Raw genomic sequence first — 18,631 nt, 5'->3', positions numbered from 1 at the left:
AACCAAGACAGGCACAATCTACTTACAAAGCCTCCTTCTCAGTTTTCCACCATCCAGAAATTTGGTCAGCGTGCCTCCTAGGTCTTCACCTCTATCCCACCAAGTGTTAAGCACAACAGGGCCAGTAGTCGGCCTCGGAGGCCTCGCTGTGGCCTGACGCCAGCCATCAGCCCTCCCTAACCACATTCAGAGGGCACTCTACTGCGGCATCTGGAGGAGCCCTGTCTGCTGGGATTCCGCAACTCTTTGAAAAGCCGTAAGGCTGGCTTAGAATGCTTTTTTCTTGACACAAATTTGATGTGGTCCGTGGTCCTGTTCTTAGGGTGCTTTAATACCTAGAGCAGCCTTTCCAGGAAGGTAGTGCCTGCCCACACACTGGAGAGCAAACGAAGAACTGTGTCACCAAGTGCTGGCAGCGTGACCTCAGTCACTACTCTCCTGGCCCCCCCCACTAGCTGGTTACTGAGTTCTCCTATGTGACAGCACTCACCGTCTCGGTGCCCGAACAACGCAGGCCAGCCCCTGCCTTGGCGATGCTTCCATTTCAGAGGGACTCCTGAGAATAAGAGCTACTGCCTGAAACATTCCAACAGCTCGTGCTGAAATACAAATCTGATTCCCTGAGCAGCTGGTACTCGATAAACATTTATGGGATGAGTGACCGGCTCCCACGGTTACGAGGTGAATGCGGTATATACACAGTAGAGAAGATACTTCAGAGTCAGACGTGAATCTCTGTTCTGGTGTACTAGGTGTAATTAGGTCTGCGTTTAAGTTTCTAGAACAGCAGACCTGCAAACAGGCCTCGCTTTCGTCACCCCTCAAATGGGAATAACAGCAAGCGGACCCCTTGTGAGGCTGTTGTGAGGGTCACATGCAGCTAGCTGTGCTTGATGCAGGTGGCACTGTGAGCCGTGGGATGCTCCTGGCCCCCTCCCTGCCTGCCTCCGTCTCTCCACCTTCTCTTCCTCTCCCTGAGTGCACTGGGTGGCTTCGCTGCGCCCTTTGCCCTCTGCCTGGCAAACTCCTGGACCTTCTTTGGGGTCAGGGGCCCTCCCACCTCTGTGAAGCCTCTCCTGACTCCCCACTCTTCCTGCTGCTCCCCTTGCCTCTGGGCTGCCCCGTCCCCAGAACTGCTATTCCGTCACCGTCCTGACTGGGTTTTCCACCAGGCTGGGAGCTCCGTGGAAGCAGAAACTGTGTCGTGAGCGCTCCACAGGCCAGCAGCACCCACAGGTGCACTCATGTCTCAGCAGAGGTGCTGGAGAGAGAAAGGCCCAGATGCGGTGAGACTTCTCGTGGGGGAGGAGGGGGCGCACGTGCGAGGAGACTGACTTCCCGACAAACCTTCCTCGGCTTTGGAATGCTGTCCCTGAGTCCCCAGCGTACCCCGGTCCGGCACCTCACTAACCCAGGGAAACTCCGCGCCACACCCCCCTGTCGCTAGAATCCTTCATTTGTCACTACGTGGCCCACGTTCAGGCAACGGTGTCAGTATTTAGACACAGCAGCTGGATCTAGGTGGTCTGTCGGGTAGTCAACTTGCCCATTAACGAGGAGTCGATGTCATAGTGGTTCTAGAAGCCAAAGCCACTAATTCACTTTAGAGGAACGATAAGACCACACAAGAGCAAAGACTTCACAGCCGACGGAGGCATCATTTCTGATGCAGACGCCGTCAAATACAAACTGGCTTATTAATTTTAAATGATTTCACGGCATTTAAAGAAAAAACATGAGGCTGACATGAAGATTTTAAAACTCATTAGAATCCATCTTGAGATCCCAGATATATTTAAATTGAAAGCTGCTCTTCTGACAGCTCTTCTTTCAGACGTGCCATCGTGCGCATGCCACTGCGGTTCAGGTTGGCCGAGCACTTCCATTAAAACCTTCGCTCTCGGGCGCCTGGGTGGCTCAGTCGGTTAAGCGACTGCCTTCGGCTCAGGTCATGATCCTGGAGTCCCTGGATCGAGTCCCGCATCGGGCTCCCTGCTCGGCAGGGAGCCTGCTTCTGCCTCTGACCCTCCCCCCTCTCATGTGTTCTCTCTCTCTCATTCTCTCTGTCTCAAATAAATAAATAAAATCTTTAAAAAAAAAAAAAAAAAAAACCTTCGCTCTCACCGGCTCATACTTTCACAATAAACATTTGCTCCAGGCCCGACTTTTGCATACAAAAGATTTCTGCTTGAAATATATATTCCAAAGTACAAAATAAAGCTGTCTGGACAGAAAACTCAGATACAAGTTACTTCTGGTAGGTCTCAGGTTTAAACAAGTTAGAATAAGCTAGAAATTTAGGATCAAAAATGTCCTTTCTAAAGCACAGAAGTTATAAATAGAGGCTGGTAGACTCAGTCTAGGAGCATGGTAGACTCAGTCTAGGAGCAAGGGGGAGAAGGTGCACCTAAAGCCAGCGAATTCCAGAAACCTCATGATCGTCCTTAACTCCTCAGGCCCAGTGTATCCCCGGATACTACGGATTCTACCTCCGAGCACTTCTCACATCCCTCGGGCTAGCTGGTCTTCCGCTTCTGAGGTTTTATCAGCAAGCAAGCAAACCCAGGCCGGTGTGGTCCCACGTGGCTCCCCATCACGTGAGGACACAAACCCCAAGGCCTGCTGATGGCCCTCGAGCCGGGCTCCTGCCGCATTTTCAGCCTCATGCTCTCCCTCCTTCTGTCTATCCCTACCCCCTCTCTGCTGTGCCCTCCATCCCAGCGCCTGTGAACAGGCCTTTCTGTTGCATCTTCTTGTCTTTTACATCCAGTGCAGGAAATTTCCTTCATGACATCACTGAAGGGTACTCAAACCCAGCTGCTGGTTAATGACATCAAGAGCAAGGCTGGCATTTTAAAAACACATTTATATCCACTGATATCTCAGCTGCACTTGCAAAGACAGCCTGAGACAGGCTAGACTGTAACTGTGGAAACTGAGGCTCGTGGAGTTTGAGCGATGTGAGCAGGTGTCACATAAACAGCCTCAGCTAAGCCACAACTCTCTCGTCCCACACTGGCCTGAGCCACAGAAGCGCCAGGCACCCTGGAGAGGTTCAGGCATCAGACTTCTGGGAGCTGGTCCCCACAAATCTGCAATGACTTCCCTCCATTCCAGGGGCTGTGGCCTCTGCTGAGCTTGGGCTGTCTTCTCAGGCTCATCTGGATATGCCCTGCTTGCCCCCAAGTCCAGACCTTCACTGACAGTATTTCCCTCAACCAGACAATCCTGCCTTTCAAGCCACAACCATCTGACTGCCCCAGGCATCCCAGAGCTCAGAGAGCAGTCACTGCCTCAGTTTACCATTTTTGTTCTTCTGTTTCCTGCCAACTGAGTCTCTCCCATCTCTACCATAAACTTTGAAAAGGCAAGGATCTCATATTACTTTTCGATCTCCTTATAGCACCTACCACTGAACTGGAGACCCAAGCATTCAGTAAAACTCCATTACTATCAGCAAATATTTCAAATAGTTATTTGATTTACTTAAAAAAAGAAAAAACTATTTTGTTCCTGACGAGATTCAATGTAAATAAAGATAAGCACAGTACCCATGCTGTGTTTCTGACTACTACTATCTAGAACTCACTTTTTCTTTTAAGCTGAAAAAATAAAGTTGACTTGTGAAAGGGAAAACTACCCAAATCAAAATGTGTGACGAAGCCCGAGGACTAAAGAACAATGGGGGTGCCAAATGAAACAGCTCTCCAAAAATGCACTTCAGGTTTGAAGTGCTGACCCTCGCAGGGTGCTCTGCTGCAGTCACATGTGAGACGGGGATGCCCAGCGACCCCCAGGAAGAAACCCTCAGCAAGAGGGTCAGGAGGAACCTTCTCACCTCAGGTGTCTCCAGGTCAACAAGCAGAGTGGAGGAGGGGCATTTCACTGGAGCGACACACAGAGCACACGTGAGGCTTGGCATAATCAGAAAGCCCCGACTCGCCACAGGACCCAGCAGCAGGAGGGTGTGCATCATCTAAAAGGAGATCCAGTAAGAAGGGGAAGAAAAATGGCCCAGTGTCTACCTGCACAGAACTCTTGGAATCTGAGCATAGAGGCCAGGCAGTGAACATCGGGTGAGGACGGTAAGAAAACAGGAGAGGGGCGCCTGGGTGGCTCAGTCAGTTGGGCGTCTGCCTTCTGCTCACGTACTGATCCTGGGGTCTTGGGATCGAGCCCCGCATCAGGCTCCCTGCTGAGCACAGAGTCTGCTTCTCCCTCTCCCTCTACACCTCTCCCTGCTCGTGCTCTCTCTCGCTCGCTCTCTCTCAAAAATAAAATCTTTTTTAAAAAATTAAATAAAAGCAGAGGATCTGATAAATTCTTCCTTCACTGCAAACTTCATCTTTGGGAAGACAAAAGACGAAAGGAAAGGACAGGGATGTCCAGGGCCACAGAAGCCTCAAACAGAGGAAGGAATGTTCTGGGACACTCGGCACAGTCCTCACTTAAGTTGGCTCCTCTGACGTCCCAGCAAGTCGAGCATGTGTCCCTGCAGGGGAAAGTGTGTCTGCCAGGGACCTGTGTACAAACCAGAAAAAGCTGCCCATCTGCAAGGACGCAGCTCTGCAGGGGCCAGCTTGGGGAGTGAGGACAGGCTGGACTCTGGCCCCGCCCCTCCCCCGGAGGCCCTGGCCACACGTGGCTTCTGTGTGGGGACCCGGACGGCCACTGGCTCCCCTGCCCGAGCCTCCTATGTGGTGGGCACTGTGCGGAGGGCAGCAGCACAAGATGCCCAGGGACAAGGGCCCCTGCCCGCGAAGCTCATGCGCCAGAGGAAAGAACAGGTAAGTGCAAGAGCAAGTCCGCACAGTGACGTGTGCTGTGAGATGAACAGCATGCTCACTGTGCTGGTTCATTTTATGCGGCAACTTGGCTGGGCCACAGTGCCCAGATACTGGGTTATTCTGGATGTTGCTGTGAGGCTGTTTTTAGATGAAACTAACATGTAAATTGGTGGGCTAGGAGTAAAGCAGAATGCCCTACCTAATGTGGGTGGGCTTCATCCGATCAGCTGACGGCCTCAACAGAGCTGGCTCCCCCAGGCAAGAGGAAATCCTACAGGAGAGGGCCTTTGGACTTCAACTGCAGCATCAGCTCCTTCCAGGGTCTGCCCCTGCTGGTCCATCCTGTAAATTCTAAAGTTACCGGCCTCCATAACTGCATGAGCCAACTCCTTAAAATAAATCTCCATCTCTACGTACATACACATTCTATTGGTTCTGCAGCCTTCCTTGAGACTGGATGATGAATACCAACAGTATTCAACCACACGGTGGCTGCAGCCTAAACCATTCAGATCATCAGACATCACACACAGCACAGTTCTGCAGGGAAGGAATGGAGCTTGGGCAGCAACATCAACCACCAAGGTGTTCACTCATAAGGGCACTTACCCCAGGTCTCAGAAACACGAGCAAGTCCTGTCCTCTAGCGTACAGAAAACAAAACCCCAAAATCCTGTCCCAGAGGTGAGGGAATTTACAAATACAGATCTTAGGGAGGCTGAGGGGAAAAAAAGCAGGTTTCAAGGAATATTTTTTTTTTGAGGCTTATTTTTAAACCTGCGGGGATTTCACAAAGTTCCATTGATCCGACTAGTGGGAAGAGCCAGGACTGGTAAAGTGGGGCTGGTGGAGGGAAGGAACTGTAAGAAGGATGGGTCTGCAGAGACAGGAAGTGGGACACACAGCCCCCAGGGTGGGTGGGTGGGGCGTCCCGGGGCTTCAATCCTGACTCACCATCAGCAGCTCCGGCCGGCTTTCTCACCCTCAGCCTGTCTCCTTCCCTGGAAAACGGGGTGATGCCCAGCTATGAGGTAAAAGGGAGGACTGGAGGAGCCTTGCCAAGCCCCTTAGCCCACCACTGGCACGCAGAAGCATCGGCTCAGTGAACAGCGTCTTAGGAGCGAGGCCCCATCTCTGACCTCTGAGGCTTTAACTTCTCCAGACATGAATTTAACTACCAGTGACCTGGGCCTGGTATTGGGGGTTTCTTCAAAATCCAGTTTGGCTAATTCTGTCTCAGATTCTTATGGGAAGACACTAGTTCCCGACTCCTCCCCACCCCGAGAATAACAGGAGAGAAAGTTCTCATCACGGGGCCTGAAACAGCAGGCGTCACCACAAATGCCGATTCTCCTTCTTTCCCGAGTCCTGCCACCAGGGACACGTATGTACAATCGATCTCACCCCTGTGGGTCTGTCTGCCATCCCTGTGGAGGGGCCTCTATGAACACGCTGACGCCCAAGTGATACGTAAAGGAGGAGACGGGGACAATCTATGTGCCTGCTGTGTTGGGCACATGTTCCTAGCCCTGATTAGCAACAATGGAAGATTTCCAAAGGGTGCCAGGATCCCAAGTCAGGTAAGCAGATGAGAAAGGGGAGGGAGGCTGTGGTTCGGGAAGAGGGCTGCCAGTGAGAAGAGTCAGCAGGGACAGGCGAGGCCGGGAGACGCGATGTCACTAGCAAACAGGGCAGACGCCGAATCTGTATGTGAGAACTTTGACAGGAGGACACGGAGCACAGGGCTGCCGAGCCTCCCCCTGCACAGACACACCACTGAATGCCCTCCGGCGACGTCCTCTCTCAGCCGACGAGACAGGAACACCCACCACCGCTAGGACATCAGGCCCACTCTCCCCAATTAGAACCACGAACACAGAGAGAAAGCACTTCATTTCTTGAGCTCCCTCAGAGGCTGCTGAAACTTAAGCTGGAAAAAAACAGGAGACAAGGACCACTCACTGGATTCCGGAAGGTGAAGTCCATAACCATCTACCCTGCTCTAACACTATGCAAAACAAGGGAAGAGAGTTAAAAACAGTTTTAATGACATATCTGCAGCCTCTATTTATGAAAATGATGAAAATCACATACACGTTTAGAATGGATACCTTACAAAATCAGAAAGCTTACGTAAGGACACAATAAGGACAATACTCTTGCACATTTAACACAAATTAATAATGGTCAAGGTCAGCTATCGGGAACAAGCAAGGACGCGGATCATGACAGCTCAGCGAGACAGCCAGAGGCTCTAACAAAGACTGGAAGGGCAATGGAAACTCTCCAGGGAACACGAAAGCTACGCTGGTTTCCTAAGCTCCAGTGTTCTCACGTTTTTCACATCACTACAAACGGAATCAGTAAGGATGACAATAAAGAGAGGACTGGTGGCTTCCTCACAGCTTGCAGAGAAAGCCCCGGGCAGGGGCATGGGTTCCTCTGAGAGGGAGCCTCTCCCACCTCTGTACAGCGGGAGCCAGGCTGGGCGGGAGGCGCATCCGTGCTGTTAGAAAAAGCAGCCAGCAGGTGAGCCCCGTGCAGGCTCCCGCCCTGGGCCCAACCAGCCGCGGCCTCAAAACCAGCCGCCACACCCAGCTTTCTGTAAAAGAGCCCAAGGGAGACTGTAAACAAGACTGCTCTGCCCTGAAAACCAGACCACTTCTTTGTCATCAAATTAAGACCAAAAACAACTTTAGAGATTCAAGGACACGGGTGTGGGGCTAGCAGACCTGCTCCGACCCCAGCCCAGGGCGTGGGCACCCTCACAGGTAACTGGAAGGATTATAGCCCTGCGAAGTGAGCGAGAGGCTCTGACTGGATAGGAGATGGGCTGGGCTCTGGGTTTCCTGCCCTGTGTTCAGGAGCCACTCCGACCCGCCCTGGCCCGGCCCTGCCTCCTCGGGCCAGTCCCACGAAGCACACAGCACAGAAACTCCTTACCTGAAGGGAAAAGGCCCCGGTCAACTCAGATGAGCAACCTGCAAACGGAAATCATCCTCTCTCTGCATCCCGCAGCCTCTACCCAGTCCGTTACCATGGCAGCCAAGGAATAAATATGGACTCATGTTCCTGCATCCAACACCTCCAAACCTGTCAATCAGCCTCCTCTGTCCTCACTGTCACCGTCACCTCTGACTCTGTTCCTTCCCTCTTCACTTCTGCAGCTATTCACAGATGTGGCACTGCCATGAAGTTGGCTGAGAACAAAAATGTCCCATTTGGAACACGTTTGCCTCCAAGGAAAAACATGTAAGTGGGAAGAAGGTCAGGAGGATGGAATCCAGGAAGCAGTGTGCGTCCATGGCCACACTTTCAACTTTGTGCTATGTGTGCAATTGTTCTGTAAGCCTAAAAGTTCATTCCAGAACAAAACATTTAAAAAGAAAATCTCTGGGGGCGTCTGGGTGGCTCAGTCTGCAGAGTGTCCAACTCTTGATTTCGGCTCAGGTCGTGATCTCAGGGTCCTGGGATCGAACCCCACATCGGGCTCCACGCTCAGCAAGGAGTCTGCTTATTCCTCTCCCTCTGCTCCCCCACCTTGTGCTCTCTATCTCTAAAATAAATAAATAAAATCTTAAAAATAAAAATAAAAAAAAGAAACAGAAAATCTCTGTATCCCCAGAGATCTGGGTGTGCTACCTCACACACACACACACTCAACAAGTATTAGTTGAAAAATGCAAGAGGGCACACAGGTTAAAACAAAAGACAGGGCAGTAAATCCAAGGTCAGGAGGAGGCAGTGGGTTGATATACCCGTGAAGGAAGACTCTTAGGCAGGTTTCCAAGTGGAGGGGAAAGACCAACAGCAGGAGAAGCTGACCACGGAGAGCCCCACACTGCCTGGGGGCCACAACCTGCGCCCAAACTTGCAGGTGCCTGCCCACAGCCTCTGCCTCCAGAGGAGACAGTTACAGGAATGCACATGCACGCTCTGCCTCAGGTGCTGCTCCAGCACACATTATCTACACGGAAGTGCACAAACAGCTCTGCATGGCGAGGCTCTGGGGGTCGGGGTCTTTAGAGTGAGCTAGTGCCCAGAGCCTCTTACTCTAACTGGATGCTCAGCCCTGAAGGCGCTATGTAGGAGCAGATTCTATGTGTAGATGCAAGCTTTAGGAAAACATAGGCTAAATCTATCTGACAACTCCCATCTTGTGCTATTCTTGTGCGCCTCTGTCAGAGACAAGTTAGAACAGCGAGAAATGGGAGGAGCAACTGTTTGTATTTAGCCACAACTGCCACGGGATGCCAAGAACCAAGCGTGACATCTTCCTCTGCCTCTTGGTGGGCTCTGTTTTCAGCCAAGTTGTGAGTATGACTGCTCGAATCTTCTGCCACTACAGCTCTGACTAGGTAGGAGAAGTGGCCTGTTCAAGGAATAGAGCCAACTTAAGACTGCCTGACTCCATCCTGAAGCATAAGGCAGATAGAGTGGAAGCTCGCTCAGCTGAAACTCACAGCAGTTAACACACAAGTGGTTTCTCCATCTCCAGCCCTTCCACTCAACCTCTCAAACTGTCTGACCAACACAAAAGACGAAACCCAAGTAAGGTGGGACAAATCATGTAAATTATGAGATCAATGGAAAAACAGTAATTTTATACCTATGTCTCTATTCTATTAAACCTTACACAGTTGCATTTCCTTACGTGAGCATCATGTTCAAGCTCAGCAACACAGGAAAACGTGCATGTCTCCAGACAGCTCTTAACCCCAGGAGAAGCTGACACCCCACATCGTGGTGCCCGGTCTGGTAGATGGGACTACAAATTAAAGAGACTGTTCATTCACAGGATCTGTTCATTTGTTTTTCACTGGCAGGGGTGAGCAATATGTGGACTATCGGTCATCTGTGCTAAGTCAGGTCAAATCTGATAGGATTTCTTCACCTTCACACAATTACATTGCTTCAGAGCTGGGTGTAAGGCAAGTCCTACTTTTCCAGTGATTCCTATCACAAAATTGGTCCCATATTTCCAGACAGAAGTCTCAACTTGGTGCTGAACTTTGGAACGTCCTGGTCTGCGAAGTGTACTCTTAGAGGTTCAAAACTCTGCAGCGGTTTTAAATGCAAAGTTCTGCCCTCTACCATTAATCCTCTCTTCTGCGCTGGTCCCCGTTTCACAAACTGACAGAAATTTTACCACCACTTAGGGTTCTCAATCCACACAAGCCTTTTCCAGGATCTGGCTGAGCCACGGTTCCTAATTTAGCTTCTCGAGTCTGGGTGTTGACATTTCTCAACTGTTAAGCTGCAGTATAAGATTTCACCAGCAGGTGCTCTATCTTCATACAAGGTATGCTCTCCAAATTCCTTGAATCTGAGGATCCTGGTTACATACTATCATCTGCTGAACACCTAAAGAAAACCCTGTATATCGAACATCTCAAGAACACAATGTAAATATAATATAGAAAACTGAAAAGATCATAAAGCCCAAACCCCTTCTATCTATACATGAGAACCAGCAGAGGCTCAGAAAGACTTCTGAACAGAAAGTAATCTGAACTAACACCTGGCTGCTCTAAAAAACCCCTGACTATGAAAACACTCTGGGAGAAAAGAGTGTGGGAAATTATTTTTCTAGTTTTTAGTCAACAACAACCAAAGAGACAGACAAACATGAAAATACAAAACACAGTGCAGAGAAGTCTACCTACAGGAATTTATAATGACTAGAAGGTAGTACTAACGCTACTTTTCTTTCAGAATAAACACTCTAGCCCCTGAAGCACGTCAGTAAGGCTGATGACTATTTCCCTTTTCCGCACCCTTCTCCCAGGGTCTGGGGAGCACCAGTGGGGACACACGGAAACAAGTCGTGCTTGCACTCACATTGCTGGTGTGACACGGGACAGTGGCCAAGAGCTGTGGCTGGCAGACCTCAGGAGAAAAATAACAGGTTTCAGGTCCAGTGCCCAGCCCCAGGAAAATGACTTTAAATGGGAAGTTATCATTAAAAACCGCAAATCAGGTTCTGGAATTGGGACCCCTCAAATGGTACGTAAGCATTCGTGATAGAGGACATGTGCACAGTTCTCGGGGAAGAGAGGCCCCATGACCCTGAAAAGGCTAAGAGCCACCACACCCCACAGAACAAAACTGAGGGCAGGTCACGGCAATGAAGACGTTAAATACGAACTGAGGCAACACCGCTCACTCTCTCTTCCTGAGCAGTGGCGCACTGACGGAGTGATCTATTAAAACGGAGCAAAAGCCAGACAGCTGATCCTGGAACAGCATGAGAAAGAGGGAGGGTTTGGTGCCGAGGTGAGAAAACCTGACCTACAAAATAATGGCAGTACAAGGCTAACATCTGTGTTTACGCTGGATCGTTATCGAAGATTCCACGAGCAATGAGAACGTTCTACAACCAGAAAAGCAGGTGGTCTCAAACTCTAATTTTTAAAAAGATAACTTCTGCTTGAGTCCGTTTTTCTTGGTCAGGAACGCTCGTGCAAAGCCCTTCCCCTCCCCGGCCTGGACCCTCCTCGATGCCACGGCGGCTCCATCCCATCAGGCTGTCTGTGGTCCTACTCTGGCCCGCACTTAAATTAAACCACTGCCTAGGAAATTTCCTACAAAATCTCATTAGGATGTATTTTCAGTTTGTAATGGTTCCCTTCTACTAATGTGGAGTGTCCCCGTTCTTCTGAAAAAGAAGTACACCTGGACGGGCCACGATGTTGGGGTAACAGTGTTTACTACGGGCCAAGCCGGAGCGGGGGCCCCCAGGCACACACAGGGGCAGGTACGGCCCCAGGAGAAACCAGGCTGTTTTCCTACAATGCCAACCTGACTTGATAGTATGTCATTGAACATGGTTTTCAAACTAGAGCAAACATACACATTTGCACAAACTGTTGATATTTTTAAATATGAAACTGAAGCCAACAACAATGACAAAAGCATGAGACTCTGAAGCAATTCTGAGCCTGTAATGGGCCACTCTGGGTGGAGAGCCTCGTCTTGCAGGAATAAGCTTCACTGTCCTTGGCGGCGAGGGTGTTCAGTAGGGAAGGTTAAGACACACTAATGTAAGTCCCTGCAGGCACAGGGGGAGAAGCCACATAAAACAATAAAAAAATAAAACAACTGGGGCACCTGGGTGGCTCAGTTGGTTAAGCGACTGCCTTCGGCTCAGGTCATGATCCTGGAGTCCCGGGATCGAGTCCCGTATCGGGCTCCCTGCTCGGCAGGGAGTCTGCTTCTCCCTCTGACCCTCCTCCCTCTCATGCTCTCTGTCTCCCATTCTCTCTCTCAGATAAATAAATAAAACCTTAAAAAAAATAAAAATAAAAATAAATAAAATAAAATAAAACAACTGAGTCACACGGCCTGAAGGAACGAGCCACAGAATGGTGACACAAATTGAGAATTCCTACAGCAAACACTGCTGTCCATCAAGGGCCACACATATGTCAACTCATTTGGTCAGCTCTGCAACCCTGGAGTCGGGCACCGTATTAGCCCATTTTATAGATAAGGAAACAAGCACAGAGACATGCCCCAAAGAGCGCACCAGTCAGGGTGCTGCAGGGATTCGGACCCCGGCAGGCCAGCTCCGGAGCCCACCGCCTCAGTGACATTGCACCCGTTGAGATGGCTTCAACCGAGATGTCCTCCATGTTTCCCAGACGAAACTGCACTCCTAATGGCCACAGGTGCCGAGGCCTAGCACCTCAGTAGGTGCTCTGATGAACAGCCCAAGTTGCACTGACAAGAGTTACACTGGAAAATGGGGCATATGTTTTTATCCTACAGATAAGGAAACCAATCAGAGGGGTAAAGCACCTAGAGCTGACCCCCAAATAATGCAGGGGGTGCGGTGCTGACCCCCACCCAGTCAAAAATCTACACGTAACTTCTGACTCCCCAAAATCTTAACTACCAAAGTCTACTGTTGACGGGAAGTAATACTGATAACATAAACAGTTGATTTATGTATGTTATACATACTATATTCTATATTCTCACAATAAAGAGAGAGAAAAAATGTTATCAAGAGAATCGTAAGAGTAAATACATTTACAACATTGCACTGTACCTATCGAAAATGACCGTGTTATGAGTGGACCCATACCACTTAAACCCGTGTTAAGGGTCAACTGTAATTTCAAATTATATTTAAATAGCACGTGAGATATGGAATCTGGGTTTCAACTCGGGTTCATCTCACTACGAAGCTTGAGTTCCTTCTGTTCAGTCAGGCCCTAGGAATCCAACCAGTCAGGAATGATGGTGATCTTTGGCATCATGTTGGTACCCGAGACACTTTGTTTTATGTATAATCACAAAGCAAGATTTCTCAACCTTAGCACTACTGACATTCTGGGTTGGAAAATTCGTTTGGGGGCTGCCCTGTACATCGTAGGAAGTTTAGCAGCATCCCCACTGCCACGTATCAGGCGCAGCAGCCCTGGAGCTGATTCTTGAGCAACTGAGAAAGGGGCGAACTGCCAAAACACAGAAAAGGATGTAAGGAATTACCAGATGTAATTCAAATGTTCACAACCTTACATAAGTTTTTATAGGACACTTCCACTTAGAACTAATTAAAATTAATATAATACACAGCACACTCTGAAAGACACAAAGATTCTAAGCATTCTAAGTTATTAAATTAACTGTCACTATAATTCAGTAAAATACATGTCAATATATATATATGAAGAACCCAGAAAGGGCCTTTCACTTTCTTGGAAAATTGATACATGGAGTACCTTTTTGTATTAGATACATTTTATAGCTTCTAAAGTTGTATTGTACTGTAATCTTTCCTTTTCAGAAAAGCTCAAAGACTTTCCTAACTTGGGAACAAGGGCTGCTTCTATTAACACGGGAAGTCAGATATGTTCAAATCACACTTCAGGGATATTTCTGTACAAAAACAGACAGTGGACTAGAATCAGAATGGCTTTCACCTTAAAAAGCATAATGTTTAAACATGTGTAATAAAATGTGAGGTAGAACGTTTATGCCATCGATTTCCCCTTCTTCCGCACTCTGTTAAACGTGCATTTAAACAGTAACCAGGGGCACCTGAGTGGCTCAGTCATTAAGTGTCTGCCTTCAACTCAGGTCATGATCCCAGGGTCCTAGGATCGAGCCCCACATCGGGCTCCCTGCTCGGTGGGAAGTCTGCTTCTCCCTCTCCCACTCCCCCTGCTTGTGTTCCTGTTCTCGCTGTCTCTCTGTCATATAAATAAATAAAATCTTAAAAAAAAAAAAAAAAAGAATAAACAGCAACCAGCCACTCACCTGGATGACTTTATAGAAGTAGGCATACTGCCGAGCCGTGTTCTTGTACTGGCTGAAGACGTCATGGATAGCTTGTGTGGACTGAAGGTCCCGAACTTCATCCTCCTCAAAGTAGAGAGGAGTGTCATATTCGCTGGGGAGGGTCTGAATATAGGGCTGCCAGAAAGAGTTAGGGTCAGCTCGCTCACACAGCAGGTGAAAGGCCAGTGTGATATTTCCCATAGCTTGAAGAATCCGGTCTTGAGAATATAAGGGCCCTGAATCAACCCAGAAGTTAACAGCGTTAAGTTCCAAAAAGCGACTTAAAAAGTATTCAATCAAAATATATATTAAAGTTACAGAAATAACTGGAAAGTTTTGTAATATTTAGAGTAACATGCACCTTTCTTCTGACACTCTTCTACTATGTCAGATTACAAGCATGCAAAACAATGTGAATTTGGGGGAACATTTCACTAGTTTGAGGAAATATCCAAATATGGTCCTTAGCGCCACAAAATAAAATTTCATATTTTTATCACTTGCACTTTGCCTTGAACAGTCAGAAATTATTCTCACCCAACACTGAATTTTTAGCAGATTCGACAGTCATTAGTAATTTTCGTGGAACCCATAAAAACAATTCTTCTGCCTAGGAGGAAAAAAATAAGAAAATCATATAATCATTAAAACATGTGACAATCTTCAGCCCCTTCATCTGTGGTCAGAAAGCCAATCACACAACACACATGATATACTGTTTAAGGTTACAAGTTAGCACTTCATTTCTAACTATCAAATGTATTTTTTTTTTTTAAAGATTTTATTTACTAGAGATAGCAAGAGACAGAAAGAGAGAGAGCACAAGCAGGGAGGAGGGGCAGAAAGAGAGGAAGAAGCAGGCTCTCCACTGAGCAGGGAGCCCGATGCGGGGCTCGATCCCAGAACACTGGGATCACAACCCGAGCCGAAGGCAGATGCTTAACGACTGAGCCACCCAGGAGCCCCGAAATGTATTTTTAAATGTAAATATTTGTGGTATACGTAGATGAGTACAAGCAGGGTTTAAAATCCTACTTCCAATAGAAAAACTAACCATACACACTGAGAAAACAGATAAAAAAAAAAAAGGGACTTTCAACTTTAATCTGAAGTAAACATAGCCATTTGGAGTGGAGCACAAAACTATTAATTCTTTGCTGCACTTAAGTTCTTAAGTTCAAAAAGCAAAACAAAACACAATTTCTATCTCCAATAAAAACTTGAACCTGTCGATGTAAACCGCTCTCGCTGCTGTATTTTTGAAGCCAGAGGAACATTCCTTTCTCAACATGATTGTCTTTAAGGCACAACAGTTACCAGCAAAAGCACAAGTCCCTAGGACATATTTTGGTTTACTGAGGTTTTTCCCAAAAATACTATCTCATTTTTTGCCAACATGAGAGGTTTCTTTTTGGTATGTACTGTATATGTTCTATACTGTTTAAAACATGCAAAGAGTAGTGCCCTGACTGTGCTGACGATACGGTGTGTGCGCATGTCCAACCCATCACAATGTCAACACTGCATATGTGCAGTTTTTTTTTTTATCAATTATACCTCAATAAAGCTTAAAAAATGCACACGGTGAAGACAGACCACAGTTAAGATAATTGGGGCAGCATCCACATGAATGATGGTTCTCTGATACATCAGAAGAATGTGTGACATCCTGGTTACTCTTGCCTTCTGCCAATGTCTACCATTTGGATTCTGTTTATGTGTGTCTCTTCTCCTACTATATATAGATGATAAACATCATGAAGGAAGAAGGCTGGTATAATAATGAGCAAGGTACTGTTCATATACTAGACATTTAATAGCTATCTAATAAACCGGTATGTGGTTTATCAACTTATCAATGAAAGGTTAACTACAACTTGACCAAAAACGTTGCCTGACGTTTGAGGGGGCCCAAATAAATAACACTCATTTCCTCCATCCAAGTTCTGAACCCACTGAGAGAGACACAAGACTGCAACAGATGGTCACCCAAAATATCACCTACTGAATCCCAGAATTAGACCGACTCCCCCACCTAGTTACAGGGAGAACTGGAGCCCCACGGGCCTCCCCACGTGTGGCCTGCCCTGTAAAGCACACAGAGCGGAGAGAGCGCAATGGATGCATATGGGCAACCAGCTCCCACCAAGAAACAGGCCAAGACCAGTTCCTTCTTCCCAAATCTTCAAACAGATTAGGTTACGCCTCCTCTCTAAGAAAGGCACGAGTGAGGGGCAGAGAGAGGCTGGGAATGTCAGGGTACTGCTGCTCCCTTCAGCTGGAGGGAAGGACCCAGAGCAGAGGAAAAGCATTTGTCCCTTAGCAGGTGTATACTGCTCTTCTTTCCCTTTCAGCTCCGGTGGTACAGTATCAGTAGGTGGCACTGCCAACCACTCAGTTCCCCCTCCAGAAAACAAGTAAGCACCCTGGACACTGCCCATCCTCCACCCCAATCCACCCACCTGCACATCGACTCTATCACAGGTCCTGCGTGCTCCCCCTCCTAACCGCCTGAGCCCACATCCTTCTCTTGAAGTCTCAGAATCCTTTGAGGCATGTTCTGTGGTCTCCTAACAGAGGCTCTGAAACATGAACTGACTTGCCCCAGGTCACTGGTTAGCAGCATGGCTCCCAGAGGACAGACTGGAAGGGGCTGCCTACAACACTGATAAGGCTCTTCCGGGCCCCTGGTCAGCCCGGAGACCCCGCAGCAGGAAGCAGAGTGCTGACGGCGCGCTGCCCGCTTGCCCATGAGTCAGAATCAGCCCAGACACCCGTCTCCCCGTCCTGTGCCCGCCCCGCAGCACAATCCAAGCACGCCGAGGGCTCCCAGAGCAAGCGATCAAAACTCACCTTGATGTCTCTCGTGGCTCTCAAACCAAAGCCCTCTTCTTTGAAGTTGACCATTTCAAAACCCTCAACAGAGGCTCCATTTTCAGAGGCCCACTTCATTAGGTCAGGGAAGTAATCTTCTCTTTTTCCATCAAAAGTAACAGACAGACCTGTTTCAATCCATGTGTCAGAAAACAAGAGCTATATTTAGGACCCATATCATTCTTTCTGCTCTCAGAAACTAAAAAACACACACTGGAAATAGTGATAACGCTCCAATCTTGAAATCAAAACTCATCACCAGGTAACAAGACTTACGGGCGTGACCACTATGTAATGTATGCAATATCGACTTCCTGTGTTGTACACCTGAAACTAATACAATACTGTATGGCAGTTAGGCTTTAATCTTAAAAAAAAATCTTAAAAAGAAAAGCTAAAAAAATAAACTGGTTTAAAAATTGTTTAAATAAATTGGAAAGGACTGAAATCATACAATGTTCTCTGATTAAAACATAATCAAATTAGAATCAACAAAAGAAAAAAATCTTGAAAATTCCCAAATATTTGGAATTAAGCAGAACACTTCTAAATAACCCATGGACAAAAGGAGAAATCACAAGGAAAGAAAAACAAAACAACAACAAAAAAACGAATCACAGAACAGTCACAGTACATATCCTAACTAGTGGCAGGAAAGGCGAAGTACAATCCTCAACCCTCGTTGGCTGCGGAGAAGCATTTGCTGAGCCCAGGACATAGGGCTACTGACTACTGGGCTCTGTGAGGCGATGCAGTAGAAAGGGGAGGGCTTCACCACCTCACACATAACAGCAGCCCCCCCCCCCGCCATTAAGTCCAGCGTGCCGTGTCTTATAGGCAGCTTTGCTTCAACAAAATTCCCAGAACACAGAAATCAGTAGCTGACATGCGCACAGGAGGTGTGTGTAAGGATGAGCACTACAGGCTTGATTCTAAGAGCACAAAACTGGACAGCTCTGCAACTGAATTCTGTTGAACAGTTTGAATGAGTTGGATCATATGTATCTACAAAGAAAACAAAATAGAACACCGTGGGGTTTTTTTTTTTTAAGATTTTATTTATTTATTTATTTATTTGAGAGAGAGAGAGAGAGAGAGAAACAGCATGAGAGGGGACAGGGTCAGAGGGAGAAGCAGGCTCCCCGCCGAGCCAGGAGCCCGATGTGGGACTCGATCCCAGGACTCCGGGATCATGACCTGAGCCGAAGGCAGTCGCTTAACCAACTGAGCCACCCAGGTGCCCAGAACACCGTGTTTTTAAAACTTCAAGTGTTCTGGGGCGCCTGGGTGGCTCAGCTGGTTAAGCGTCTGACTCTTGGTTTCAGCTCAGGTCATGATCTCGGGGTCCTGAGATGGAGCCCCATTTCGGGCTCTGAGTTCAGCAGGAAGTCTGCTGGAGATGCTCTCCCTCTGCCCCTCCCCTCTCTCACATGCGCACGTGTGCTTTCTCTCTCAAGTACTAAATAAATTTTTAAAAATTCAAGTGCTCTGAAACCATTTATGCAAAATTTTAAAATACCACTTGCTTATGGGGTTATACAAGAGGTAGAAAAATATTCTCGGTCAAGACAAACTCCCAAGGGGGCCAAAAAGGGACTGGGATAGAAGCATGGGGCTTCAGCTACATCTGCAACATGTATTTCTTAAAAACAAATAATGAAAATAAAACAAAGGATGGAGGG

At 47.8% G+C, this 18,631-nt stretch overlaps 1 protein-coding gene and 1 long non-coding RNA gene across 8 annotated transcripts in view; both read right to left on the bottom strand.

Moving 5' to 3' along the window:
- SETD3 (SET domain containing 3, actin N3(tau)-histidine methyltransferase) overlaps nucleotides 1–18,631 on the bottom strand; it is an 80,080-nt gene that overhangs the window by 42,082 nt on the left and 19,367 nt on the right. For all 7 annotated transcript variants that reach the window (XR_014148297.1, XM_081829957.1, XM_081829959.1 and 4 more), the window contains exons 4-6: nucleotides 16,929–17,077; nucleotides 14,613–14,685; nucleotides 14,055–14,311 (exon numbers count right to left, since the gene is read on the bottom strand). Coding sequence is in view for 6 of the 7 variants with exons in the window: in XM_081829957.1 (XP_081686083.1) it covers nucleotides 14,055–14,311; nucleotides 14,613–14,685; nucleotides 16,929–17,077 (479 nt within the window). In the remaining variant the exon portion in view is untranslated. The remainder of the gene's footprint in view (nucleotides 1–14,054; nucleotides 14,312–14,612; nucleotides 14,686–16,928; nucleotides 17,078–18,631) is intronic.
- LOC145723364 (uncharacterized) lies at nucleotides 3,632–7,724 on the bottom strand. Its single transcript, XR_014148298.1, has 2 exons — nucleotides 4,987–7,724; nucleotides 3,632–3,976 (listed from the first exon to the last, which is right to left on the bottom strand). It is a non-coding gene; the product is annotated as an uncharacterized LOC145723364 (long non-coding RNA).

Source organism: Leptonychotes weddellii, chromosome 9 (genome assembly GCF_054177405.1).
Source record: "Leptonychotes weddellii isolate Sample4059 chromosome 9, ASM5417740v2, whole genome shotgun sequence".
NCBI lineage: Eukaryota > Metazoa > Chordata > Mammalia > Carnivora > Phocidae > Leptonychotes > Leptonychotes weddellii.
Note: the sequence above shows the minus strand (reverse complement) of the source record. Positions and strands in the feature narration are given on the sequence as shown.